At 36.6% G+C, this 27,724-nt stretch overlaps 1 protein-coding gene across 12 annotated transcripts in view; it reads right to left on the reverse strand.

The window, feature by feature from the left end:
- Nucleotides 1–27,724, reverse strand: part of KLHL8 (kelch like family member 8) — a 59,399-nt gene that overhangs the window by 11,987 nt on the left and 19,688 nt on the right. For 9 of the 12 annotated variants that reach the window (XM_073805444.1, XM_033857220.2, XM_033857218.2 and 6 more), the window contains 4 exons: nucleotides 16,032–16,404; nucleotides 5,234–5,782; nucleotides 4,641–4,827; nucleotides 655–798 (listed from right to left, as the gene is read on the reverse strand). In XM_073805444.1, coding sequence (XP_073661545.1) covers nucleotides 655–798; nucleotides 4,641–4,827; nucleotides 5,234–5,782; nucleotides 16,032–16,244 — 1,093 coding nt within the window. In that variant the 5' untranslated portion in view covers nucleotides 16,245–16,404. The remainder of the gene's footprint in view (nucleotides 1–654; nucleotides 799–4,640; nucleotides 4,828–5,233; nucleotides 5,783–16,031; nucleotides 16,405–27,724) is intronic. The other 3 variants (XM_073805443.1, XM_033857221.2, XM_073805445.1) reach the window with 3 other exon arrangements.

Here is a 27,724-nt window from a genome sequence, read left to right on the forward strand (position 1 = left end):
TCATCCTTGCAAAGAATGTTTAATAAAATGAAAAAATGCTCTTGTATAAAGAAAATATAAAACTCTTAATATATCAAACCTTTTCTAAATGAAACAAATAAAAATTGGAACTATTAACATACCAAAATGGTAACTGTGACTATTTAGGTGTCTGGGTTACAGATGATTTTTGTTTTTTATTAAAATATGTTTTCTTATTTCTCCCCAAAGCATTTATACTTCTATAACTGGAAGAAAAGTGACTTTTTAATTCTCCTAACAATTTATCCATGGTTCTGCAATTAATTCATTTTTAGTAACCAGGTAAAAAACCTCATTTCAATAATAATAATTAGGTATAGAAAAAAGTTAATATATATTTATTATTTGTGTTCAATAAATATTTTTCTTTAGTTTGGTTATTTTGTAAATATAACTCAGAATAGTTTAACTCCCTTTTCCTTAATACTCATCTCCTGTTAAGCATCCATATGCAAGAGATTGTACACTGAGCATCTATGGGCATAAAACAAGTAAACATTCACCAAATAACCTGATATATTGAAACATATTTTATAATGTAGGAATTTTCTTATAGAAAGAAATTCTCAAAGTTCAAATATTTAAAAGACCATTGTGGTGACACGATGTGATTTAACACAAAAGCAGACCCACCTTCCACTGAGATTACACCCACATGTCGCCTTCGACTGTTCATTTCTGGTCCAAAGAACCAACTGTTTTTGTTGATAGAATAGCATTCGATACTGCGAAAGGGGTCACCCGATCCACCGCGACCACCTACACAAAATAGCACACCTAAAGGTAAAGCCACAAAATAGAGGTTAAAATCACAGCTCCCCCTTTTTTTTTTTTTTTTTACAGCTAATTTTATTTTTATTTTTTATTTTTTGGCCATACCACACGGCTTGTGGGATGTTAGTTCCCTGACCAGGAATTGAACCCAGGCCCATGGCAGTGAGAGAATGGAGTTCTAACCACTGGACTGCCAGGAAATTCCCCCTAACCAAAAAAAAAAAAATAGATAAATAAGTGTGGAAAAAAACTTACGAACTCAAAATTTTGATTAACAGGAAAAAAAAATTATTTGGATAGCATTTAACGTCATTATACCACTAAAAATCTAATTTTCTTTTCTTCCCCCTCATTTGAACTTTTCAAAGAATAGAATACATCAGTTATCTCAGCTTGTTAACATTCCACTATAATACGGTTGAGTTCCTCACCCACCCTGAAAAACTGCTCTTGCTAGTAAGGTCATGACAAAATCCAACAAACTCATAAAGTTAATTTCTGACTGAATACAATTACAACATTTGATATACTGATCACCCTAGTTTTTTTGGAAACTCCTTAACTCTTGATTTCCATAATATCAAAGTCTCCTTTTGTCTCCAATCATTTCTCTCTTTTCTGTTTTCTGTTTCATTCTCAGCCTACTTCTCACATACTTCATGCTTACACAGGAAAAGTTCAATCTCTTTACTTAAAATTCCATCTGTATCATAATGCCTTCCAATCTACACTTCTAAGCCACATTTCCACTTGATGTCCCAGAGGCACCTCAAACCCATCATAAAAGATCTCCCTTCCTCACCCACCTAAAGACCTTCGTCCTTCCCTGAGGTATCCTTTCTCTCCCTCGCTATTCCCACAGCCACTGTTAGTTCAGGCCCTCATCAGCTATTACTGCAAAATCTTGTTCTCTCTTATCACTTAGTACTCTTTTGCTTTCAGACTGTCAACTGAATAATCTAATTAAAAGGCTCTTTCAACAGCTTTTCATTACCTGTATCAGTAGTTCTTAAAAATTTTACTGAATGCCACTAAATTGTACATTTAAAAATGGTTAAAATGGTGATTTTTATGGTGTATGTGTTTTACCACAATTTTTCTTAACAAATCAAAACTTTATTCTGGGCACTTCCCTGGTGGCGCAGTGGTTAAGACCCCATGCTCCCAATGCAGGGGGCCTGGGTTCGAACCCTGGTCAGGGAACTAGATCCCACATGCTGCAACTAAAAGATCCTGTATGCCTCAACAAAGATCCCGTGTGCTACAAATAAGACCCGACTCAGCCAAATTAAAAAAAAGGAAAAAAAAAAACCTTTATTCTGATTCAGAATCACCAGAGGAGCTATTTTATAAAACACAGATTGCTGGGCCTGACCCCTCCCCCACCAAGAGTTTGATTCAGTTGGTTTGGGGTAGGTCCAAAATTTTGAATTTTTAAAAACTTCCCAAGTGAATGGTCATGCTGCTGGTCAAGAGGCCACCACTTGCTTCACACTATGAGAACCACTGCTCTACAGGATAAAGCCTTAGTAGAGCATAAAGGCCTTGCATTGTCCAACGCGATTTTCTCCCTGTCTTTCCTTTAATGTTTAAGCTCCTGCATCACCCATATAGTGATCATCCTCAATGTTCTGGTAACAACTTTTGGTAACTCTCATTCATGTAACATACAGTATTGAAATGATCTATTATGCTGATATCTGTCACCAGAGTCTAAGCGAGATTAAGATAGTGTGTTAAGCGTTTATGCACTAATAAAGATGAGTACAGTGCCTGGCGTGTACTAAACATTCAATAAATGTAAAATAAACTGAATACCCTTTTCTCTAACTGGCACCCAGAAAAACATCTATTTATTATTCAAAACTAAGACTGGGGGTTATTTTCCCTATAAAACCTCTGTCCCTTCCAAAGTAAAAATAACCACTCTTTTTGCTTCCCACTATACCTTTTGATTATATCAAAGTACCTTTAATACTTTATGGCATTTACTTATTCATATGTCTATTTCCCTAGATCAGACTGAAAGTTCTCTCAAAATAGGAACGGCTGTAGTCTATTTGTGTGTTTGCATTTCTAATGCCTAACCCAGAACCCGGCACATAGTAGGCACTTAATATATGTTTGCTGAATGACTACATACATGAATGACCAGAACTGCCTGTGCTATCTTTTCCAACCAATTCAATGTTTTAAGTCAGAGAATTAAAGTTGAAAGAATTAAAAAGAATTAAATTAAAGAATTAAATTTAAGAATTAAATTAAATGAAAGAATTAAATTAAAGTTGAAAGTTGAATTAAAGTTGAAAATTAAAAAGAATTAAAGAATTAAATTAAATGAAATAATTAAGGTTGAAAGAGATTTTAAACATCCTGCAGTCAAAATTATTTATAAACTGAAGCCTTCAGAGATTAAGAAATCTGCCCCAAATTACAGATGTTTTATGGCACAGCTGGAATTATAATCCCAGAATGTAATCCCAATTATTGATTAGATTTTATTTAAGTGGACCCTAATATTTCAGCTACATAGGTCACCTAGGGACATGACATGGAAGGAAAAAAATTAAAATGAAGTAAAAAGATCACGACACAAATCCTTTCTCCACTGTTCTGTGTAGCCTTGGGCATCCTTTCACTCTGATTCTTAGCTTCCTCATCCATAAAATGGAATAACACCACCTTTCTCACAATAAGGATCAAATCCTTCACTAAAACCTACTTCATAAAGTTCTTGCAATCATGTAAGAGATCATGTATATGAGGGTCTAATACATTTGGCATATAACCTAGACTGCCAAAATCTTTGAATTCAAGTCTGAATCTGAAGAATTAAATACCTTGACTTCTTAAAACAGGATTCACAACTAAAAAAATCTACACTTCAAAAATTTAATACTTGAAACCAACCTATAAAAGAAAAATAAGCCATCCTTTTCATGTTAAACTATTTAGAAGAACTACTTCTTCATAGGCAGATCTACAACATTCAAATTTTCTTTATACTATCTAGATAAAGTCCCACTATTCATTACCATGTACTGCCTTTTGTTGTTTTTAGGCTATTCCACGGATCTCTTTTTTTAATAACCACATTAGGTCACAGCAGATGTACAGGAAGTCTGTGTTCAGAGTACTGATTCCAGAATTCACTGACCACATTTATTCTCCCTTATCCCACAAATATATTCTTTTTAAAGAGTAACATAAGTGAACATAAAACTATTTTCTTGGGAAAACATGAAAGTCTGTAAATTATGGCAAATAAAGGCGAAAATGCATGCCTCCTCAAGTATAAGAGCTTTATATTCTAAGAGTTTCATGTGGTCTGTTATACTATTAACATTAGATGTATTAAGTACCTTTCTTTTGATGTGATAAAATGCAAAAATAAACATTTAAATATGCAGTATGTGTTAAGCTCCATGTTTGGTACCAGGGATACAAAGTTATTAAGATACCTACCTGTCTCTGAAGGGCTCAAAACATGTCAAATAAATTTCAATGCAACATAGTAAGATGTGAAAAGCAAGTGTCATTTAAGCAAAAATGACAGAGGATCTAATTCTGCCTAGAAGAATCAAAAAGACCCCCAAAGAAAAGATATTTCAGCAGGCTCTCCAGAGTGTATAAGTCTTGTTACAGCTTTTTAAAAAATTGGCTTATTGGTAAAACTATCTGAAATCATGCACAGTAAGAATTCATATATAACCTTACTTGCCAATTATTACTTTAAGACAATCAGATACTAATTATCTTACAATTAGGTTTCGGCAAACATAACCAACCCTCAAATACAACAAAATTCCTTAGAGCAGAGTTGATAAAATGAGTAATTTAATTACCAGCAGTATGTTTCCTTGGGGTAGTCCGAATGGAGTATTCAAAGTCAGGTACTGCTCTGCTACTCAAGTGAAGGTGGTAATTTCTTGCTTCATCCAATAAATCTCTACATTTTAGATTTTGTTTGACAATCTGTTCTTTTGCCACAACACCCATAAGAAAATCAACCGGCAACAGCGGCAAACGAACCTAAGATTGTGAATAGTTGCAGATATAAAATTTAAGTTGCAATTGGACAGTTCATTCTCTACTTTCACTGCAGCATGTTCTCTTTTTAAAACTCATTTACCTTCTAAAATCTGAATGAAGCTCAATGTGCCAAGTTCTAAAGCAATTTAGATTGCTTTAGATGATATCTAAAGATATCTCAAAGGGATTTTTAAAATATTCAGGTTAAAAAGCAAGTAATGATCTTTCTAATTCAAATAAGACACATTCAGACTTATCCTTAAATGATTTAGTAAGTAGGAAAGAGTCAAAGCCATTTTCACATCATATTACATCAACGGATAATCTACACTTTTTATGATAAATGGAACATGCTGATTTGCTTCCATATCATTTCATTTCTATACACAATCTTATTCATCCCTACCTGTGCAAGTGTTTCATCCAACCATTTGGAATGATGCTGAGGATTGGCAAGAAGCCACTTGATGGCTGCACTATAGACCTGCTTTTCATTCTCAATATTTAGATCACTGGAGGACAAAAGCTTATGGAGATGCTGGGGTGACACACTTACAAAGTCTTCACACTCCACCACTTCAGGAAAATGCTCACAGGCATACTGATCCGCCATGTCCATTAAGTCTATTCGATTGTGACTTTCTGCAAAGGCTCTTACTGCCAGACAATTGGAGGGATGAAAATGTAACTTCATGTATTCACAACAAGCTCTAGCCACCAGTTCAACCTGTAGAATACAGGCTGCATATAAGAGAGGCTGGACATTGTCAACAGTCAAAGTGAGTCGTGAAGAATAGACAAATTTTACCAAGTCTTCTATTGCATCACCATCAAAATCTCTGATCTCAATCAGTGTTTGCTTGGCTTCAGCCATTTCAGAGAGAAACATAGCTCTGAAGTAGGGAATAACACAAGCCAATACCAGTTTGTGACAAGAGATTAGCTTTGAGCCAACCTGTTCAAAACAAAACAAAGAGAGACTCAGTTTAATATCAAAATTAGCCTGAGATCAGCATTGAGTACATGCTGTATAGCAGGGATAAAAACTCCAGACAAGTTTAGTGTATTTGTTTTAGCAATGTAATCCTTTGTCACTTACTTTCAATCTAGGCCAATTTCTTAAGGTCACGCAATTTTCTTCTTCCAAGTTAGAGTCAAATCTTTTATACATGTATCTATAATGTATTATACCATAAACTATGATTTTTCTGTATTATCTCACATTTCAGAAGCATTTTGTGAATTAATGAGGCTAATAGCAAACATCACCTAGCACTTACTATGTATCAGGCACTATACTTTTTTTTTGGTCTAAGAGTCCCTTCTTTTTTTCCAATTTTATTGACATACAATGTTGTATAAGTTTAAGGTATGCAACATTATGATTTGATATATGTATATATTGTGAAACGATTAGCACAGTTTTAGTAAGCTATTCATCACCTCATATAATTACAAATTTTTTTCTTTCTGATGAGAACTTTTAAGATCTACTCTCTTAGCAACTTTCAAATATACAACACAATATTGTTAACTACAGTTATCGTGTCAGGCACTATTCTAAGTGCTTTTCATATATTAACTCACTCGATTGTCCCAATGCCCCTATGAGTCGATACTATTATTATCCACAATTTACCAGTGAGAAAATTGAAGGAGAGTAAACAAATCAATGTTAGTATTTACTATGAGCTTAACTGAAGTTTTTTCATTTCCTATTTAAATCATTTTGAAATGATATCTTATAGAAATGTAATAACACTGAAATCTCACCACTTTGTTGAAAAATTAGATTGCTGCCAATAGTCTGCCATTACAAACACAGTAGTGAACTTTGTTGTAGGAGAATCTTTGTTTACATTCTCTATTATTTCCTAGACATAAATTCCTAAAAACAGAAATGCTGTTTCAAAGGATAAGTACAATTTGGATACATACTACTAAATTGTCCATTTCTGATCTGCTTACAATATTTGTGCCATATTCTGAATGTTATCTTAAGAAAAATCTGCCAATTCAATGTATGAAATACCTCATTGTTTTAGTTTACTTGTTACTAATATGATTGAATCATTCATAAATTTTGGACTACGTTTATTTCTTCTAAGAACTCTTTCTATGACTTTTTTTCTCATTTGTAAGAACTCCTCAGACATTTAGAATATTAGTCATTTGTCATATATACATTTCAAAACTTCTCTTTTATAAGTATGCTTCAAAATTTTATTCACTCCCTATGGACTTTTATATAATCCAATCAATCTTTTTCCTTATGACTTCTGCCTTAGGTGCTATGCTTGAAATGGGAATCATTCTAACAGTCCACAAATATTTACAGGTATTTTTTCTAGTTTTATGTTTTTCACAAATCTATTTCCATCTGGAATTTTTTGGTACTGAGAAGACAGATATCTCTTTTTATTGATGTATAGTTGCTGTACAATATTATATGTTACAGTTGTACAATATACTGATTCACAATTTTTAAAGGTTATACTCCATTTACAGTTATTATAAAACATTGGCTATACTCCCTGTGTTGTACAATATATCCTTGTACCTTATTTTATACATATAGTTTGTACCTCTTACTCATCTTATTTTTAACACAGTAGTTATCCAGTTTTCCCAGCACTTTATGTTAAATAATCAATGAGTACAAGTAATAGGATAGTAGTGTTTTAGCAATTATCCTGTTTCCATGTAACATTTTGATTATGTAATACACTTATAGTTGTGTTTCATTATTTGGGAACTAATTTTAAAATAAGAACTCCTAAAGAAAAAGGCCTGAGGAATGTTACAATGTATAAAAGGTTTTGCTTATAAATGCCCCTTACCCAGCTTTTTTCACTAATGTAGAGGAAGAATGAATATCACTTATTTCAACAAGTACAAGATGATTGTTTCTGTTGGTTATACTATATTCACTTTGTTAAAATAATTTAGAAGGCAGGATTTAGAGTCTACTGAGATTCAAGTTGTAAACTATACTACAGCAGAAAGCTTGGCATGTTCTCAAATTCACACTAGCCCTAAAATGGGATCTGAAAGCTGATATTAAACATTTAAAAAATAGTCTAAAAATATCTTTTTTTTTTTTTGATCATCTGCACTGGCCACCACTGAGATTTAGTTTCTATGTAAATATCTGTAAATCTCACATGACATAAACCTGCTCAATTAAACAACTTACAAAGACTCTATTACATAATAGTACTATAAAATAAGGTACTACAGGTGCGGCCAGAAAGGCGGCCGCCCCCTTGCCTGTCACGCACTGCACGTTCATTGGGAAACTGGTGCTAAACCATTCGTAGACGACTGCTTCTGGGTCGGGGTTTTATAGGTAGCAGAGGAGCTCCCTCGCTGCAATCTACTGAAAGTCAGCCCTCGACACAAAGTTGTTGTTTTTTTTTAGTATTTTTTTTTAAGAAAAGAAAGTACTACAATTTTCAGATAAACATCATTTTTACAATGCCTTCTCATCCAAGCTGTACAAATCAATGGCCCTCAAGCTATCTTCATGTTGTTTATAAGGCTCTGTCCCTCTGTAACTTTAATTTGATTCAAATAAACTAAAACATGTATATTTAATATACACACATACACACAAAATCATACCCTTATGCACCCTTTTAGAATAAATACCCATCGTCTAAATAAGAAAATTTTAACATTCAGATATATTCACAAATTTGGGGGAGAAAGTTTATAAACTGGTAATTCCCAGTTAAGGCCCTCATACTGTTTAATGATAAAATGCAAATTTATTCTTGTATGAGAATAAATTCTCGTTGCCTAAAATCCTTCGGTAGGAGTGACAGTGATTTAAAATGCTTCCTTAATCCCCTTGGACAATTTAAAGTTACTGTTATGGACTATGGCTGGTAGCAGCAGTGTTTTCAGTTTTGTGCTGAATTCTGGGAACATTGTTTTTGATTGGAATAAAGGAATTGATACTTGGATGTTAGAGTTCTACAATGGCTGGACATTTTCTTTTGTTTTCTAAGTTTTGTGAATGTGGGGCTAATGCAAACTAACATTTTTGTAAAAATAAATAAATAAATAAATACCCATCTTAACTTTAAAAAGATCTTTGAGCCTTATATATGAAATAGGAACATCAAAAAATTTGGGCTTGGCCTCTTGCCTTCCAAGATGGCCCACACTCTGTCTATGGGGTGTGTATCTCCCTGAATAAACTTTTCACTTTACTATGTCTTGCTCTTGAATTCTTGCCTGCACAAAGCCAAGAACCCACACTTGGTGGCCATCCCAGGGACTCAGACATGACTTGGGATGTGACCATCCTCTCGCACCCCACTCTCTTTCCTGCAACATCTTTTCTGGCACCCAATGCGGGGCCTCAAAGGCCATAATCTCGATCCGCCTATTGGGCTATGGCTCCCCTCTGAAGGGTGGCTGGGACTTATCCTGAGCCATGTAGATTCCAGTAGCCCATTAAGTGGCAGCTGACGTTGCCTGCAGGATCTGGCAGAGACCAGTTCTCTGGCCGTGAAGAAGCGCACTGAGGCCAAGGCTTTTCCCACTCAGTCTTTCTCATTCTCCTATTGCTCTATGTCTTTGGACTTGAAAAGATCCACCCAGACGACCACCAAACATCCAAATTAAGACTGCGTGGCAAGTAACTGACAACTTGGTTGGGTCTAAAGAACTCCTTCCAAGGGGCTTATCTGGTGGCACAGTGGTTGAGAATCTGCCTGCCAATGCAGGGGACACGGGTTCGAGCCCTGGTCTGGGAGGATCCCACATGACGCAGAGCAACTAGGCCCGTGAGCCACAACTACTGAGCCTGCGCGTCTGGAGCCTATGCTCCAAAACAGGAGAGGCTGCGACAGTGAGAGGCCTGCACACCGCGATGAAGAGCGGCCCTCGCTTGCCACAACTAGAGAAAGCCCTCGCAGAGAAACGAAGACCCAGCACAGCCAAAAATAAAAAATATGGGCTTTTATGCATTTATTAGCTTTCCTTTGACACTATGCAGTCTCATGTTCTTAAGAGTTTATTTCTAAATTTTTCTTCTCTGGTACATAAATATAAGTATCAATTACCAAAAATATTTTATCAGAAATTTTAAAATGAAAGAAATCGAAGTCTAAAGACTAGATGTTTAAAACTGGGTGAAAAATACACAAACTACAAAATATTAGACATTATTATACCATTTAAAATGATATAAATACTACAGCATATGTCCTTGATACTAGGGAATTTTCTAATTTACATTTTGATTAGATAAGTGAACATATGAATAATTCAAGATGCTCGGGGAAAAGAAAACACGTCAAGCTTAAACCCAAGTAGTGAAATACGTTGAATATCAACATTAACATAATGATCCTTTATTTTTTAACAAAAGCTTGAAATACAAACCGCTAATCCAAACCTTGAGTAACTGTCCATGGATTAGCCAATAGGGATCAAAATACAATGAAACAGGGACTTCCCTGGTGGTGCAGTGGTTAAGAATCCACCTGCCAACGCAGGGGACATGGGTTCGAGCCCTGGTCTGGGAAGATTCCACATGCCGCGGAGCAACTAAGCCCGTGCGCCACAACTACTGAGCCTACACTCTAGAGCCCGCTAGCCACAACTACTGAATCCTGCGCGCCTAGAGCCCATGCTCCGCAACAAGAGAAGCTACTGCAATGAGAAGCCCGCACACCAAAACGAAGAGTAGCCCCTGCTCGCTGCAACTAGAGAAAGCCTGCGCGCAGCAATGAAGACCCAACACAGCCATAAATAAATAAATTTATATATATATAAAAAATTCCATTAACTATCAGCCCTGACTTTCAAAAGGAACCTATTATCTTACATTAAAGGTCACTTACTTTTCAAGTTTTCTTTTTTCCCCTCAACTACAATATATATTTAAAGTGTAAAATCAAGAAAGTACAGAAAAATATAAGGGAAAAAATTTACTCACAATTCAACAAATACTGTCAACCTGTTGGCATATTTCCTTTTAACTTTTTCCCATGCATTTTGAAACATAATAGACTGTCCTGAACTTTGTCACCTTTTCCTAAGTTTCTGAAAACTTTCAACTCTTCATGCTTATTCTACACAGTGGATGTAACACAGTTTATTTATTCTGATATCAGCCATTAAGACAACTTTTCCATATTTTAAATATAAACAGTATCTTAGAACAGGAAGTTTTTTCAACATTTCAGAATACTTCCTTGAGATAAAATCTAAAAAGCAGAATTAATGAGTCAATAAATATAAGCTTTTTACAGCTCTTGATACATACGGCCAAACCATCCATGAAAAACAAGGAATGAATTTACATATCCATCAGCAGTGTTTGAGAATAATCCCTTCATCAAAATTTCAAAGCAATAAATAATGTTCAATATGTTGATAACTGAACAATTTTTCAATTGATTTAATTTTTACTTCTTTGACATTTTTAGTACTTTACTTAACAGTAACTCAAGCTAAATGTTTGAGACCGATATTGAAATAAAAGTGTAGAAAACACATAGAACAGAAATGAAGACTGGAGGGAAAAAAGCCTATATACCCAAGTCTCCTTTTATGTACATTTATAAGCTGTATTCTAATTTTTCAGTTTAAGCCCTTGTAATTTTGCCCTTTTATCTCAATTAGCTACTCTTTTTCAATAATCCACCAATTTTATTCAGTCAGAGTAGCCATAAACATGTTTAATTGCCAGGTCAAGAAGGGGTTAAATGTATAAGACTCAATGTCTTGGCTTGTAGTGAATTACCATATCACAATGTCTAGTCACATTCACTGTTGTACAATCTTATCTCACTACGTTTACTTTAAAAACCTACACAATGAAAACAATAATTTTTAGGTAGCATTTTGGGGGTCAAATAAACAAGGATCTATGGATATAAACACTCAAATATCCCTTCTTCTGAGCAACATTAAAAATAAAATCAAAATACTGACTTACTATTTGAATGGACAAAAGTAGAAGTGATCATTTTATTAGACTTCTTAACACAGAATGCTTAAGTGTTAAATATAAAATCACTTTTTTTTTAACATCTTTATTGGGGTATAATTGCTTTACAATGGTGTGTTAGTTTCTGCTTTATAACAAAGTGAATCAGTTACACATATACATATGTTCCCATATCTCTTCCCTCTTGCGTCTCCCTCCCTCCCACCCTCCCTATCCCACCCCTCCAGGCGGTCACAAAGCACCGAGCCGATATCCCTGTGCCATGCAGCTGCTTCCCACTAGCTATCTACCTTACGTTTGTCTCGGGCTTCCCTGGTGGCGCAGTGGTTAAGAATCTGCCTGCCAATGCTGGGGACATGGGTTCAAGCCCTGGTCCAGGAAGATGCCGCAGAGCAACTAAGCTCATGCGCGACAACTACTGAGCCTGTGCTCTAGAACCCGCGAGCCACAAATACTGGAGCCTGTGCTCCACAACAAGAGAAGCCACCGCCACGAGAAGCCTGCACACCACAACAAAGAGTAGCCCCCGCTCACCGCACCTAGAGAAAGCTGGTGTGCAGCAACGAAGACCCAACACAGCCAAAAGTAAATAAAATAAATAAATTTGTATTTTAAAAAAATCACTTTCTCCTTTATCATTTCTCTTTTATTAGATTATGCCTGCTCTCTGGTCAGGAGTTAACTGCTACATTTATAAGGATAACAATTTTATCATTTCTACCTCTTGGAAGTATACTACTATAATGCAGTTCAAATACTTTGTTTCTCTGCAATCTTTCAGAGCACTTATTCTTACCTGATCAGTTGAAAGTTTTGACAGCCAATAATTATAACACTTAGAGTCTTGAACGTGTTCATTAGAATCCTATAAATACTTGTTTTAAAAAAAAAAATCACAGAAACGTGCACTTTCAAAAAAAATGCCAAACAACATGACTGAAACATAATCAGTGATGGCATCAAGAGGTGATGTAAGGGATTGTCCTCCTCTAATAATCTCTATCAACTTCTTGAGGTAAAATTAACTATGATCTTTAACAAGGATAATGACATTTCCTCAAACTACATAAAACATAAATAAAAGCATCTTTGTAGATGCTAGTCTTGTTGATCTATGATGTATAATTTAAGCATTATGAGAGCTATGCAATACCCCTTTCAAGACAATTTCCCTCTGCCTTTTCCCCACCAAATTGTTGCCCTTAAGAATCTTCCCTCATACATAACTTTAGAGCTGCCACTAGATATACTGTTCTAAAATATTTTCACTAATAAATACATAATAATATATAAACAAGTTTTACCTTTCCTTGGAATGACCTCAAGATTATATATAATCTCCTATGTGAAGCCTTTCCAATCACCTCTCAGACATAGTTAACAGATCCTCTCCTATGCTTCCATAAAAATATCATAAAATGACAATCACTAAATTGTATTTTAGTTAGCTGTGTATGTGCCTATCTCCAGCTAAATTTCAAACTCCCTCAATGCAAGTACAGCACGTTATTCAGATTTATTTACACTCTCCATATACTAGGGTAAGACCTTAGTAAATATCTGTTAAATGAGTTTGTTTTTCCAATATCAGTGCTCACTTTGGAATTTAAAAACACACTAATGGCCTTACATATGAACAATAAAACCAGTTTTGATAACTGTCTTTCTAAAATGCTTGTCCTAAAAGCAATAATGATCTAATGAAGCATACTAATAAAAAAAGGAGATGAATATATCAAAGTATAATCCTCAAGGTTATATGAATGTAAAAAGTGAAGTTTGTATTGAACAGAGCATTGTAAACTACCCATAATCCTGCTTGGTTTAGTTGTTCTGTGACAGTTAAAATTCTGAAAGTTTAAGAAATGTTGAATTAGAATTAAGAAACAAATCCAATAACAGACCCGCTAAAAGATTAAGCTACAGTTCTTTCTAATGATAAGAATATACTGTAGCAGCATTATCTAATACTTTTGGAACAACAAGAATAGTACACATAATGATCCTAACAGCTGATTATTTATTATTATGTACTGAGCACTGTTGTAAGGACTTCACATGTTATCAATTCACTTATTCCTCACAAAAACCTAATCATCATCATAATTTTACAGTTGAAAAAATAAAAATGATAGCTCCTTTCAATTAGTAAAGTTTCTCATTGCTAAATGACTTCTATCACTGCTTCAAACACAGTAATTTTGGGTTTCCACCATATTCTTTTTTTTTCCACCATAGATTCTTCTGAGGTTTTCACTTCAACCTATTGCTGAAGTTACCCAATAAACAAAGAAAAGTTATGAGATTAGTTATCACTTGCCCTAAAATGGCTGTATCCTTACTTTTCACTTAAGAAAGTTTACATGCAGTAGCTAGTAAAAATTATTCTAAGATCCAATTATAAAATGTATACAATCAATAATATTCTATTTAATTATTTTCCAACATATACTGATATGATGAACTGGTAATTTATTAAATTCAAATAATCTATTTTACATTTTTATTTTTGTCAAATCCAGTGTGGGTCACTGAATTTCACACTTGCGTTGAAAATTAGAATGGCATTAGATTAAACATAATATACTATACAGATCAGGTGTTCTACACCTACAGTTTAGGTCTTCCTTCATTAAAATTTATACATGGCTAAATTTCACATAAAGCTAGTAAAATTATTTAATAGTTTTCTTCTCAATATCTTAGTGTCCTTACATATTTGTAGGTCCTAATTAAAAGTTTAAGTAAAGAGAATGTAGGTCATTTATTTACAGTATAACACTATACTCCTGGACATTCTGGGCCTAAAACTCAGAATTTATGCATTCAGTTTACAGACTTTTGCTGAGTGTCCCTGATCTGATTCTCTAAGGGTGTCCTCAATCCCCACAACTCTGAGCTCTAAGAACCTGGCTGATCAGGAGCAGAAAGCAAAATCTAAAAGATCCCAAAGTGGCAAATCTCATGTGGAAAATGCTGCATATATACACATAAATCCTCAAAAAAATTTAATATTACACTGAGAGATAGGAATAGTAAGAAGTACTTTAAATGAGCTATGAGAAATAATTAGAACACAGGCTCTTCAACACTGCTTTATCAATTTTCCAACTTTATTAAAACTGTCCTTTGTAGCAGAGCAACATAATCATATAGGCCTTAGACAAAGTTTACTAAAGACTTTTTCATCCAAGTCTAAAAAACTCTACTTCACTATCAGGTAAAAATAAACAATCTCACTTAAAGACGGTAATATTGAAATAGAGATTAAATTACAGGCATATCTTGGAGATACTGCAGGTTCAGTTCCAGACCACTGCAATAAAGCAAATATCTCAATAAAGCAAGTCACATGAATTTTTTGGTTTCCCGGTGTATATAAAAGTTATGTTTAGACTAAAAAACGCTAACCATCACCTGACAACTCAGGGCTGCCACAAACCTTCAATCTGTTTAAAACAAACAAAAAAACACATTATCTGAGAAACACAATAAAGCAAAAAAGTGCAGAAAAACAAGATATGCTTACACCAGAATAGGAACACACAGTTAAACATTAGTGGAGCTACATATAAAACCAAGAATTCTGACTTCTAACCAACATCAAAAGTAAGTGAATACATCAAGTTGGTTTTTTTTTCTTTTTTCTTTTTTTGGCTGCGCCAGGCAGCATGCAGGATCTTAGTTCCCTGACCAGGGATCAAACCCATGTCCCCTGCAATGGAAGCATGGAGTCCTAACCACCAGACCACTAGGGAATTCCCAACATCAAGATTTTTTAATTCACAAGTTAAAAGCTAATTCCCTGGTGGTCCAGTGGTTAGGACTCCACGCTTTCACTGAGGAGGGTGCAGGTTCAATCCCTGGTCAGGGGACTTAGATCCCGCAAGCCGTACAGTGCAGCCAAAAAAAAAAAGCTTATCTGGTCAACAGCAATTTATCCATTTCACAAATAATAACTATTTGTTGTTTTAGGGCTCCAGAACTTTCAGAAGTGAAACTAAGAAATAGTGAATATCAACATTTAATTAGTATAATAATTTTATCTTATGCTAGGTTCCCTTTACTTACCCTCCCTTATGTCCCTTCCCCTTCAATGTAATAAAGGGTTGAAACTAAAACCGTTCTGACTATAATAAGTAAAGCAACAAAAATTTGCCTTGCATGGTTATAGAAACCTTTATTTTATATAATACACTGAAGAGATTGAGGAAAGAAAAAAAGACAGTCTCACCTTCAATGTGATATCACAGAGTTCTCCATTTTCATAAAACTGAAGAAGAGAACCATGAAAATCTTTCCAAGCTTCATTTGCTTCAAAGATAAAGGAGTCTTCTCCATCACCATCACCAAGTGAAGATCTGTTCTTTACTTGCTGGTGCTGTTGCCTCTTCCCCTTTGTGAAGCGATTCCTAGCTTGTTTTGCATTTACAGATTCTGAAGCCATTTGTAACACTCTTCTTTTAATACAGCTCTCTTCTCAAACATTCCATTTATTCTTTTGTAAAGGACAGGGAAAAGGTAGATGGGGAGAAGGTAGATGCAGTCCACTAAACTTCAGACATTTTTCAAAACCTACTCAACTGCCATTGTCCAGTTAGCTGAGACTGAAAAACATAACAAAACACACATAAAACAACCACTCAAAAAATGATTACTAGAAATTATAGTTTACCAATACCGTATATGTAAAATGACCATATAAATCACTGTTGAAAGAAGAACAGGTGACTTTGTATTTTTACACTAAATGTCACATAAGCCACCTCAGCTAATTGTATCAGTGAAGGGACTCCTTTAAAATCTAATTGGAAAATTGTGGGAAGATGGTGGAGTAGAAGCACAAGGAATCTGTCTCCCCACATAGACAACAACTGCACTGACAGAATCTGTCTGATGTAACTGTTTTGAAACTCTGGAGTCGGCTGAAGGATTACAACTTCCAGAAGACTTAGTAAATTACAGTTGACTTTGGTCAATGTCAGCTCTGTGTACAGTAGCAGCTGCCCACCCTCAGCCATGTGGCAAGCAGCTGTGCATGTGTTTCTGGAGCAGCTTGCACAGTTTGCAGAAGCCACAGTAGGCAAGAAGGACTCTACCCTCTGAATATCAGGGATCTCTCCTCTGATTGCTCACTACTGTTTCTGATCACAGAGGTGCAGACAAAGAGGTGGCCAGCCACTGTGATTGCACCTCCTCCCACTGTTGCAGGCCCCTCCCTCTCATCTGAAGTGACTTCCACGATATTTTAAAGGCTGGTGCCCTTTACCGCTGCATTTTTCACTATTTCCCCTTTTGGAAGTAAGACACTAAAGACTAAGACATTAAAAAACAACTGCATATACAAGGAAAATCAGAAAGTGACCATGCATGCCCAGGAAAAGGCTCAGAAAAGACCTGAGAAGACTTTAAGTTTAAACCTCAAGCTGATCTTCATCATAAAGACAGCCCACAACAATTAAAAAAAAAAAAAAGCCAAACAACAAAAAAACCACAACAAGCCTTAAGGAATAGGGAAAAATCTGATTTTCAGAGTTACCACATTATTAGACTCAAACATCTAGTATTTAACAACCAAAAAAATCACAAGGCATACAAAGAAACAGAAAAGTATGGCTTATTCAAGGGGAAAAATAAATCAACAGAAACTGTCTCTGTCTACTAAAAATGCCATTAGTTCTTTTTCAAAGACTTTAAAAAGACTGTCTTGAAGATGCTCAAAGAACTAAAGGAAGATGTGAACAAAGTCATTTGTGTTAACAAAATGGAACTATCAATAGAGAAACAGAAAACCTAAAAAGGAACCACAGAGAGATTCTGGAACTGTAATATTAATAACTGAAATTAAAAATTCATTAGAGGGGGGCTTCCCTGGTGGCACAGTGGTTAAGAATCCGCCTGCCAATGCAGGGGACACAGGTTCAAGCCCTGGTCTGGGAAGATCTCACATGTCATGGAGCAACTAAGCCTGTGCACCACAACTACTGAGCCTACGCTCTAAAGCCCACTAGCCACAACTACTGAAGTCCACACGCTTAGAGCCTGTGCTCCGCCACAAGAGAAGCCACCGCAATGAGATGCCCATGCACCACAACAAAGAGTAGACCCCGCTCGCCACAACTAGAGAAAGACCACGTGCAGCAATGAAGACCCAATGCAGCCAAAAATAAATGTAAAAAAAAAATCATTAGATGGATTTGAAGGCAGATCTGGGCAGGTAGAAAAAAGATTTAGCAAAGTTGAAGCTAAGACAATGAAAATTATCAAGTCTGACAAAGATTGAAGAAACATAAACAGCACCTAAGGGACCTGGGGAACACAATCAAACAGATCAACATACATATCATGAGAGTCCTAGAAGGATAAAAGACAGAGAAGAGGGCAGAGAGAATATCTGAAGAAATACTGGCTGAAAACTTCCCAAATTTAATGAAAGACATGAACATAAACATCCAAGAGACTCCAAAAAATATGACCTCAAAGAGACCCACACCAAGACATATTATAATCAAACTTCCAAAAAGCTAAAGAGAGAATCTTGAAAACAAGAAGAGAAGTGAATCATCACATACCAGTGATCTCAATAAGATTATCAGCAGATTTCTCATCAGAAACTTTGGAGGCCAAAAGACAATGGGCGGATATGTTAAAAGTACTAAAAGACAAGATGTATCAATGAAGGATCTATATCCAGAAAAACTGTCCTTCAAAAGTGAGAGAGAAAGTAAGACACACCCAGATAAACAAAAGCTGAGGGAGTTCATGATCACTAGACCTGGTCTGCAACTCAAGGGAGACCTACAAGATGAAAGAGATGAAAGAACACTAGACAGTAACTCAAAGCTATATGAATATAAAAGTAAATACATGGGTAAGTAGAAAAGCTAGTATTATTGTAACAGTGGTTTGTAACTGTACTTTTTATATTTGAGAGACAAATACATTTTTAAAGAATTATTAATGTAAAAAGCTAGTTTTACTGTAATTTTGCTTTGTTACACCAAATCACGTTTCCTACATAATTTAGGAGAATACTTAAAATAATAAGTAAAAAATAAAACTTAAATAAAATTTAAATTAAACAATTTTAATAATTTGAATTTTTAGTTCATGTTTTTAGGCACACAATGTATAAAGATGCAATTTTGTGACATCAACAACTGAAAAGGGTAGAGATGAAACTGTAAAGAAGCAGAGTTTTTGTCTGTTATTGAAGCTAAGCTAGTATAAATTCAAATTAGAGTATTATAATTGTAGGATGTTAAATGTAATCCTCATGATAACCACAAAGAAAATGCCTATAGAGTATACACATAAGAAAATAAGAAAGGAACTTAAACATTTCACTACAAAAAAAATCAACTAAACACAAAAGAAGACAGTAATACAGGAAATGAGGCTCAAAAAGCTCTAAGGCACATAGGAAACAAATAGCACAATACCAGAAATAAGTCCTTCCTAATCAGTAATTACTACAAACATCAATGAATTAATAAACACTCCAATCAAAAGACAGAGATTGGCAGAATGAATAAAAACACATGATCCAATTATATGCTGTCTACACAAGACTCATTTGAGATCCAAAAACAAAAACAGGTTGAAATGAAAAGGATTGAAAAAAATATTCCATGCAAACAGTAACCAAAAAAAGAGCCAAAGTGGCTACACTAGTATCAGACAAAAATAAGATTTTAAATAAAAAATGTTACAAGAAACAAAAAAGGACAGTATATATTAATAAAAGGTTCAATACAGCAAGGATATACAATTATAAACATTTACATATATAATGACAAGTCATGAAAACATATGGAGCAAAAACTAAGAAATGAAGGGAGAAACAGACAGTTCTACAATAATAGTTGGAGACTTCAATAGCCTACTCACAATAATGAACAAAACAACCAGACATAAGTATGGAAACAGAGGACTTAACACAATAAACCAACTAGATCTAACAGACATATGCAGAACACTACCCAACAACAGAATACACATTCTTCTCAAGTACATGCACATGGGACGTTTTCCAGGAGAGACAACATATTAGGCCACAAATTAAGACTCAATAGATTTTAAAAGACAGATATACCAAGTATCTTCTCTAACCACAACACAATGAAGTTAGAAATCAATAACAAAAAAGAAAACCGAAAAATTTACAAAATTGTGGAAATTAACACAATTTTAGACAACTGATGGATCAAAGAAGAAATCACAGAGAAATTAGAAAATACTTAGAGTCAAATGAAAACAAAAACACAACATACTAAAACATGAGATGCAGTGAAAGCTAAGCTAATTTCCCACTAAGGGGGAAATTTACAGTTTTAAACACATCAAAAAAAAAATCAAATCAACAACCTAACTTTAAAACCTCAGGAACTAGCAAAAAGACGAATAAACTAAACCCAAATCTAGCAGAAGGAAGTAAATAATAAAGGTTTGAGCAAAGAGAAATTAAACAGAGAAGAGAAAAACAATAGAGGAAAGTCAATCAAGCCAAAAGTTGGTTCTCCGAAAAGATCAACAAAATTGACAAAACTTCAGCTAGACAGACTACGAAAAAAAGAGAGGGACTTCCCTGGTGGTGCAGTGGCTAAGAACACACCTGCCAAGGAAGGGGACATGAGTTCAATCCCTGGTCTGGGAAGATCCCACATGCCATGGAGCAACTAAGCCCATGTGCCACAACTACTGAGCCTGCGTTCTAGAGCCCACGGGACACAGCTACTGAGCCCTTGTGCCGCAACTACTGAAGTCTGTGCGTCTAGAGCCCGTGCTCCACAAAAAGAGAAGCTACCGTAATGAGAAGCCAATGCACCGCAACAAAGAGTAGCCCCTGCTCGCCACAACTAGAGAAAGCCCCACGCAGCAACGAAGACCCAACACCGCCAAAGATAAATAAAATTGAAAAAAAAAGAAGGGCTTCCCTGGTGGCGCAGCGGTTGAGAGTCCGCCTGTCGATGCAGGGGACACGGGTTTGTGCCCCAGTCCAGGAGGATCGCACATGCCGCGGAGCGGCTGGGCCCGTGAGCCATGGCTGCTGGGCCTGCGCATCCGGAGCCTGTGCTCTGCAACGGGAGAGGCCACAACAGTGAGAGCCCCGCGTACCGCAAGAAAAAAGAAAAAAGAGATAAGCCTCAAATCACTATATTCAGAAATGAAAATGGGGACATTACTACTGATTCTAAAGAAATAAAAAGAACTATAAGAGAAAATTATGAACTGTACATCAACAAATTGGATAACCTAGATGAAAAGGACAAGTTCCTAGAAACACAAAACCTATTAAGACTAAATCACAAAGAAATAGAAAATCTGAATAGACCTATAACTTGTAAAGAGATTGTATCAGTAATCAAAAATCTCCCAACAGTTTCGGTTGGAGCGCAGGGAGAGGACTGCGGTTAGCGGCCTGAACATAGCCTGAAGGGGTTAGTGCACCACGGCTAGCAGGGAGGGAATCCGGGGAAAAGTCTGCACCTGCCAAAGAGGCAAGAGACTTTTTCTTTCCTCTTTGTTTCCTGGTGCGCGAGGAGAGGGGTTTAAGAGCGCTGCTTAAAGGAACTCCAGAGACGAGCGAGAGCCGCGGCTAAAAGCGCGAACCCCAGAGACGGGCGCGAGCCGCGGCTAAAAGCGCGGACCCTAGAGACTGGCGCGAGCCGTGGCTAAAAGCGCGGACCCCAGAGACGGGCGCGAGCCGCGGCTAAAACCACGGACCCCAGGGACGGGCGGGAGATGCTAAGGCTGCTGCTGCCGCCACCAAGGGGCCTGTGTGCGAGCACAGGTCACTATCCACACCCCTCTTCCGCGGAGCCTGTGCAGCCCCCAACTGCCAGGTTCCCGGGATCCAGGGACAACTTCCCCGGGAGAACGCACGGCGGGCCTCAGGCTGGTGCAACGTCATGCCGGCCTCTGCCGCCGCAGACCCGCCCCGCCCGCAGTGCCCCTCCCTCCCCCCCGGCCTGAGTGCGCCAGAACCCCCGAATCAGCGGCTCCTTTAACCCCGTCCTGTCTGAACAAAAAACAGACGCCCTCCAGCGACCTACACGCAGAGGCAGGGCCAAATCCAAAGCTGAGCCCCTGTGAGCTGTGAGAACAAAGAAGAGAAAGGGAAATCTCTCCCAGCAGCCTCAGAAACAGCAGATTAAAGCTCCACAATCAACCTGATGTACCTGCATCTGTGGAATACATGAATAGACAATGAGTCATCCCAAATTGAGGAGGTGGGCTTCGAGAGCAAGATCTATGATTGTTTCCCCTTTTTCTCTTTTTGTGAATGTGTATGTGTATGCTTCTGTGTGAGATCTTGTCTGTATAGTTTTGCTTCCACCATTTGTCCTAGGGTTCTATCCGTCCATGGTTTTTTTTCTTAATAATTAATTTTAATAACTTTATTATACTTTACCTTCTTTCCTTCCTTCCTTCCTTCCTTTCCTTCCTTCCCTCCTTTAGACAACAAATCATCCCAAATTGAGGAGGTGGTCTCTGAGAGCAAGATTTATGATTTTTTCCCCTCTACCTCTTTTTGTGAGGGTGTATGTGTATGCTTCTGTGTAAGATTTTGTCTGTATAGCTTTGCTTCCAACATTTGTCCTAAGGTTCTATCCGTCCCTTTTTTTCCTAAATAAGTATTTTTTAATTCAATAACTTTATTATACTTTATTTTATTTTACTGTATCTTCTTTCTTTCTTTTTTCCTTCTTTCCCTCCTTCCTTCCTTCCTCTCTCCCTCCCTCCTTGCTTTCCTTCTTGCCTTCTTTACTTCTTTGCTTCTTTCTTTCTTTCTTTCTTCCTTCCTCCCTTCCCTCCTTCCTTTCTTTCTTCATACTTCTACCAATTCTCTCTACTTTTTCTCCCTTTTATTCTGAGCCGTGTGGATCAAAGGCTCTTGGTGCTCCAGCCAGGAGTCAGGGCTCTGCCTCTGAGGTAGGAGAGCCAACTTCAGGACACTGGTCCACAAGACACCTTCCAGCTCCACATAATATCAAACGGCAAAAATCTCCCAGAGACCTCCATCTTAACACCAGCACCCAGCTTCACTCAACGACCAGCAAGCTACAGTGCTGGACAACCTATGCCAAACAACTAGCAAGACAGGAACACAACCCCACCCATTAGCAGAGAGGCTGCCTAAAATCATAATAAGGCCACAGACACCCCAAAACACACCACCAGACGTGAACCTGCCCACCAGAAAGACAAGATCCAGCCTCATCCACCACAACACAGGCACTAGTCCCCTCCACCAGGAAGCCTACACAACCCACTGAACCAACCTTAGGCACTGGAGATAGACATCAAAAACAGCGGGAACTACAAACCTGCAGCCTGCAAAAAGGAGACCCCAAACACAGTAAGATAAGCAAAATGAGAAGACAGAAAAACACACAGCAGATGAAGGAGCAACATAAAAATGCACCAGACCTGACAAATGAAGAGGAAATAGGCAGTCTACCTGAAAAAGAATTCAGAATAATGATAGTAACGATGATCCGAAATCTTGGAAATAGAATGGACAAAATGCAAGAAACAGTTAAGAAGGACCTAGAAGAAATAAAGATGAAACAAGCAATGATGAACAACACAATAAATGAAATTAAAAGTACTCTAGATGGGATCAATAGCAGAATAACTGAGGCAGAAGAACGGATAAGTGACCTGGAAGATAAAATAGTGGAAATAACTACTGCAGAGCAGAATAAAGAAAAAAGAATGAAAAGAACTCAGGACAGTCTCAGAGACCTCTGGGACAACATTAAACGCACCAACATTTGAATTACAGGGGTTCCAGAAGAAGAAGAGAAAAAGAAAGGGACTGAGAAAACATTTGAAGAGATTATAGTTGAAAACTTCCCTAATATGGGAAAGGAAATAGTTAACCAAGTCCAGGAAGCTCAGAGAGTCCCATACAGGATAGATCCAAGGAGAAATACGCCAAGACATATTAATCAAACTGTCAAAAATTAAATACAAAGAAAGCATGTTAAAAGCAGCAAGGGAAAAACAACAAATTACACACAAGGGAATTCCCATAAGGTTAACAGCTGATCTCTCAGCAGAAACCCTACAAGCCAGAAGGGAGTGGCAGGACATACTGAAAGTGATGAAGGAGAAAAACCTGCAACCAAGACTACTCTACCCAGCAAGGATCTCATTCAGATTTGATGGAGAAATTAAAACCTTTACACACAAGCAAAAGCTGAGAGAGTTCAGCACTACCAAACCAGCTTTACAACAAATGCTAAAGGAACTTCTCTAGACAAGAAACACAAGAGAAGGAAAAGACCTATAATAACGAACCCAAAACAATTTAGAAAATGGGAATAGGAACATACATATCGATAATTACCTTAAATGTAAATGGACTAAATGCTCCCACCAAAAGACACAGATTGGCTGAATGGATACAAAAACAAGACCCATATATATGCTGTCTACAAGAGACCCACTACAGACCTAGAGACACATACAGACTGAAAGTAAGGGGATGGAAAAAGATATTCCATGCAAATGGAAACCAAAAGAAAGCTGGAGTAGCAATTCTCATATCAGACAAAATAGACTTTAAAATAAGGACTATTAGAAGAGACAAAGAAGGACACTACATAATGATCAAGGGATCGATCCAAGAAGAAGATGTAACAATTGTAAATATTTATGCACCCAACACAGGAGCACCTCAGTACATAACGCAAATACTAACAGCCATAAAAGGGGAAATCGACAGTAACACATTCATAGTAGGGGAATTTAACACCCCACTTTCACCCATGGACAGATCATCAAAAATGAAAATAAATAAGGAAACACAAGCTTTAAATGATACATTAAACAAGATGGACTTAATTGATATTTATAGGACACTACATCCAAAAACAACAGAATACACATTTTTCTCAAGTGCTCATGGAACATTCTCCAGGATAGATCATAACTTGGGTCACAAATCAAGCCTCGGTAAATTTAAGAAAATTGAAATTGTATCAAGTATCTTTTCCGACCACAACGCCATGAGACTAGATATCAATTACAGGAAAAGATCTGTAAAAAATACAAACACATGGAGGCTAAACAATACACTACTGAAGAAATCAAAGAGGAAATCAAAAAATACCTAGAAACAAATGACAATGGAGACACAACGACCCAAAACCTATGGGATGCAGCAAAAGCAGTTCTAAGGGGGATGTTTATAGCAATACAAGCCCACCTTAAGAAGCAGGAAACATCTTAAATAAACAACCTAACCTTGCACCTCAAGCAATTAGAGAAAGAAGAACAAAAAACCCCAAAGCTAGCAGAAGGAAAGAAATCATAAAAATCAGATCAGAAATAAATGAAAAAGAAATGAAGGAAACAATAGCAAAGATCAATAAAACTAAAAGCTGGTTCTTTGAGAAGGTAAACAAAATAGATAAACCACTAGCCAGACTCATCAAGAAAAAAAGGGAGAAGACTCAAATCAATAGAATTAGAAATGAAAAAGGAGAAGTAACAACTGACACTGCAGAAATAAAAAAGATCATGAGAGATTATTACAAGCAACTCTATGCCAATAAAATGGACAATCTAGAAGAAATGGACAAATTCTTAGAAATGCACAACCTGCCAAGACTGAATCAGGAAGAAATAGAAAATATGAACAGACCAATCACAAGCACTGAAATTGAAACTGTGATTAAAAACCTTCCAACAAACAAAAGCCCAGGACCAGATGGCTTCACAGGCAAATTCTATCAAACATTTAGAGAAGAGCTAACACCTATCCTTCTCAAACTCTTCCAAAATATAGCAGAAGGAGGAACATTCCCAAATTCCTTCTACGAGGCCACCATCACCTTGATACCAAAACCAGACAAGGATGTCACAAAGAAAGAAAACTACAGGCCATTATCACTGATGAACATAGATGCAAAAATCCTCAACAAAATACTAGCAAACAGAATCCAACAGTACATTAAAATGATCGTAAACCATGATCAAGTGGGGTTTATTCCAGGAATGCAAGGATTCTTCAATATACGCAAATCTATCAATGTGATACACCATATTAACAAATTGAAGGAGAAAAACCATATAATCATCTCAATAGATGCAGAGAAAGCTTTCGACAAAATTCAACAGCCATTTATGATAAAAACCCTGCAGAAAGTAGGCATAGAGGGAACTTTCCTCAACATAATAAAGGCCATATATGACAAGCCCACAGCCAACATCATCCTCAATGGTGAAAAACTGAAAGCATTTCCACGAAGATGAGGAACAACACAAGGTTGCCCACTCTCATCACTGTTATTCAACATAGTTTTGGAAGTTTTAGCCACAGCAATCAGAGAAGAAAAGGAAATAAAAGGAATCCAAATCGGAAAAGAAGAAGTAAAGCTGTCACTGTTTGCAGATGACATGATACTATACATAGAGAATCCTAAAGATGCTACCAGAAAACTACTAGAGCTAATCAGTGAATTTGGTAAAGTAGCAGGATACAAAATTAATGCACAGAAATCTCTGGCATTCCTATATATTAATGAGGAAAAATCTGAAAGTGAAATCAAGAAAACACTCCCATTTACTATTGCAACAAAAAGAATAAAATATCTAGGAATAAACCTACCTAAGTAGACAAAGACCTGTATGCAGAAAATTGTAAGACACTGATGAAAGAAATTAAAGATGATACAAATAGATGGAGAGATATACCATGTTCTTGGATTGGAAGAATCAACATTGTGAAAATGACTCTACTACCCAAAGCAATCTATAGATTCAATGCAATCCCTATCAAACTACCACTGGCATTTTTCACAGAACTAGAACAAAAAATTTCATAATTTATATGGAAATACAAAAGACCCCGAACAGCCAAAGCAATCTTGAGAACGAAAAAAGGAGCTGGAGGAATCAGGCTCCCTGACTTCAGACTATACTACAAAGCTACAGTGATCAAGACAGTATGGTACTGGCACAAAAACAGAAAGATAGATCAATGGAACAGGATAGAAAGCCCAGAGATAAACCCACGCACATATGGACACCTTATGTTTGATGAAGGTGGCAGGAATGTACAGTGGAGAAAGGACAGCCCCTTCAATAAGTGGTGCTGGGAGAACTGGACAGGTACATGTAAAAGTATGAGATTAGCTCACTCCCTAATACCATACACAAAAATAAGCTCAAAATGGATTAAAGACCTAAATGTAAGGACAGAAACTATCAAACTCTTAGAGGAAAACATAGGCAGAACACTCTATGACATAAATCACAGCAAGATCCTTTCTGACCCACCTCCTAGAGCAATGGAAATAAAAACAAAAATAAACAAATGGGACCTAATGAAACGTAAAAGCTTTTGTGCAGCAAAGGAAACCATAAAGAAGACCAAAAGACAACTCTCAGAATGTGAGAAAATATTTGCAAATGAAGCAACTGACAAAGGATTAATCTCCAAAATTTACAAGCAGCTCAATAACAAAAAAAAAAACCGAATCCAAAAATGGGCAGAAGACCTAAATAGACCTTCCTACAAAGAGGATATACAGACTGCCAACAAACACATGAAAGAATACTCAACATCATTAATTATTAGAGAAATGCAAATCAAAACTACAATGAGATATCATCTCACACCAGTCAGAATGGCCATCATCAAAATACCTAGAAACAATAAATGCTGGAGAGGGTGTGGAGAAAAGGGAACACTCTTGCACTGCTGGTGGGAATGTGAATTAGTTCAGCCACTATGGAGAACAGTATGGAGGTTCCTTAAAAAACTACAAATAGAACTATCATATGACCCAGCAATCCCACTACTGGGCATATACCCTGAGAAAACCAAAATTCAAAAAGAGTCATGCACCAAAATGTTCATTGCAGCTCTATTTACAATAGCCTGGAGATGGAAACAACCTAAGTGCCCAT

The sequence above is a fragment of the Tursiops truncatus genome, chromosome 5, assembly GCF_011762595.2.
Source record: "Tursiops truncatus isolate mTurTru1 chromosome 5, mTurTru1.mat.Y, whole genome shotgun sequence".
NCBI classification, from domain to species: Eukaryota; Metazoa; Chordata; class Mammalia; order Artiodactyla; family Delphinidae; genus Tursiops; species Tursiops truncatus.